Consider the following 1,165-nt stretch of genomic DNA (forward strand, 5'->3'; position numbering starts at 1 on the left):
AAAGCATTAACAAGGGAAATCATTAACAAGGGAAATCATTAATATGGGAAATCATTAACACGGGAAATATTAACAAGAGGAAAAAATTCACAAGAAAAAAGGGACAATTCAAGGGGTAATATTAATTAACTTTAAAACAAAATATTATCAATGAAAAATGGACAGGGAAATGTCATTAAGGTATTTCCCTGTCCATCTTTCCTTGCTTATATAAAATATGAAAATATGTTTATTAAGAAGCCCTTTTATGATAAAAAATTTCTAGATAGAAACTATAAAAGAAGAAACAAAACAAAGTACAAATTAAAGGACTTTATCAAATAAGAGGCAATTGTTTACTTACCATCAACCTGATAAACTTCAAGGTCTCTGACCTGTAAGTTTCCGTTCGCAAAGGAGTTAAAGTCGAAGTTTTTCATGTCGTACGTGTAGTCCAAACTGAAACTCAAATTTAATTCAAATATACCATTGCTTTCACTCACGGTGTTTTTGAATGTGGTAACATCATATCCCCCTCCAAAAGTTGGTCCATATTTTGAGTGACAGTATATTGCTTTGGTATGTTTATCCGGTTTGATTAAGAATTGGTTAGGTGACCGTCTTCCATTATACCTGAGCTGGAATAGAAATGCTTTTGGGTCAGACACGTATTCACCGCTGTCGTCCCAGTTTTGAGAAGTGAAGCCTCCATACACGGTGTCATTGTTGTTATATAGGACGGTCACAGTCATCCCCCGGTTGTCACACTTGGAATGGAATGTCGGAGCTGAACATCCGTCCCGAGTTATCTTATACAATAGTTTAAATTTCCTCCGACCCCCAATCCATTTCAGGAGTTGGTCTGTGTCTTCCTTTTGTAGAATACCGACCATTTTTAAACCTATAGTAAGAAAACATGAAGAAAAATATGAGTTTATAATAATAGAGTATTGTTCAAAACTGTTCCTTTAATTCTTTTTTTCATTTGCGTAAATTATTTAAAGAATTAAACAGAGACCTGTTATGTACCTTTAGATTATACCAAGGTCTAGATGAATACACTTATCATGGTTTATTTATGTAACGTATGGAGATCATTGATAGCCATAAGTTTAGAAAATATGTACCAGTTATTAAACACGTCCATATACTTGGTAGATATAACATTTTTCATCAGTTCCCTTCT

General features: G+C 33.6%; 1 protein-coding gene across 1 annotated transcript; it reads right to left on the minus strand.

The window, feature by feature from the left end:
* Positions 1-343: 343 nt before the first annotated feature.
* Positions 344-872, minus strand: LOC134236603 (uncharacterized; the record flags this gene model as incomplete). The annotated part of the gene is made up of 1 exon (XM_062718810.1): positions 344-872. A coding segment is annotated over exon 1 (529 nt), but the record flags the coding sequence as incomplete, so codon positions are not given.
* Between the last annotated feature and the right edge of the window lie 293 nt (positions 873-1,165).

Source organism: Saccostrea cucullata, unplaced genomic scaffold (genome assembly GCF_032062105.1).
Source record: "Saccostrea cucullata isolate Sc308-1 unplaced genomic scaffold, CSIRO_AGI_Scuc_v1 ctg15894, whole genome shotgun sequence".
Classification (NCBI taxonomy): domain Eukaryota; kingdom Metazoa; phylum Mollusca; class Bivalvia; order Ostreida; family Ostreidae; genus Saccostrea; species Saccostrea cuccullata.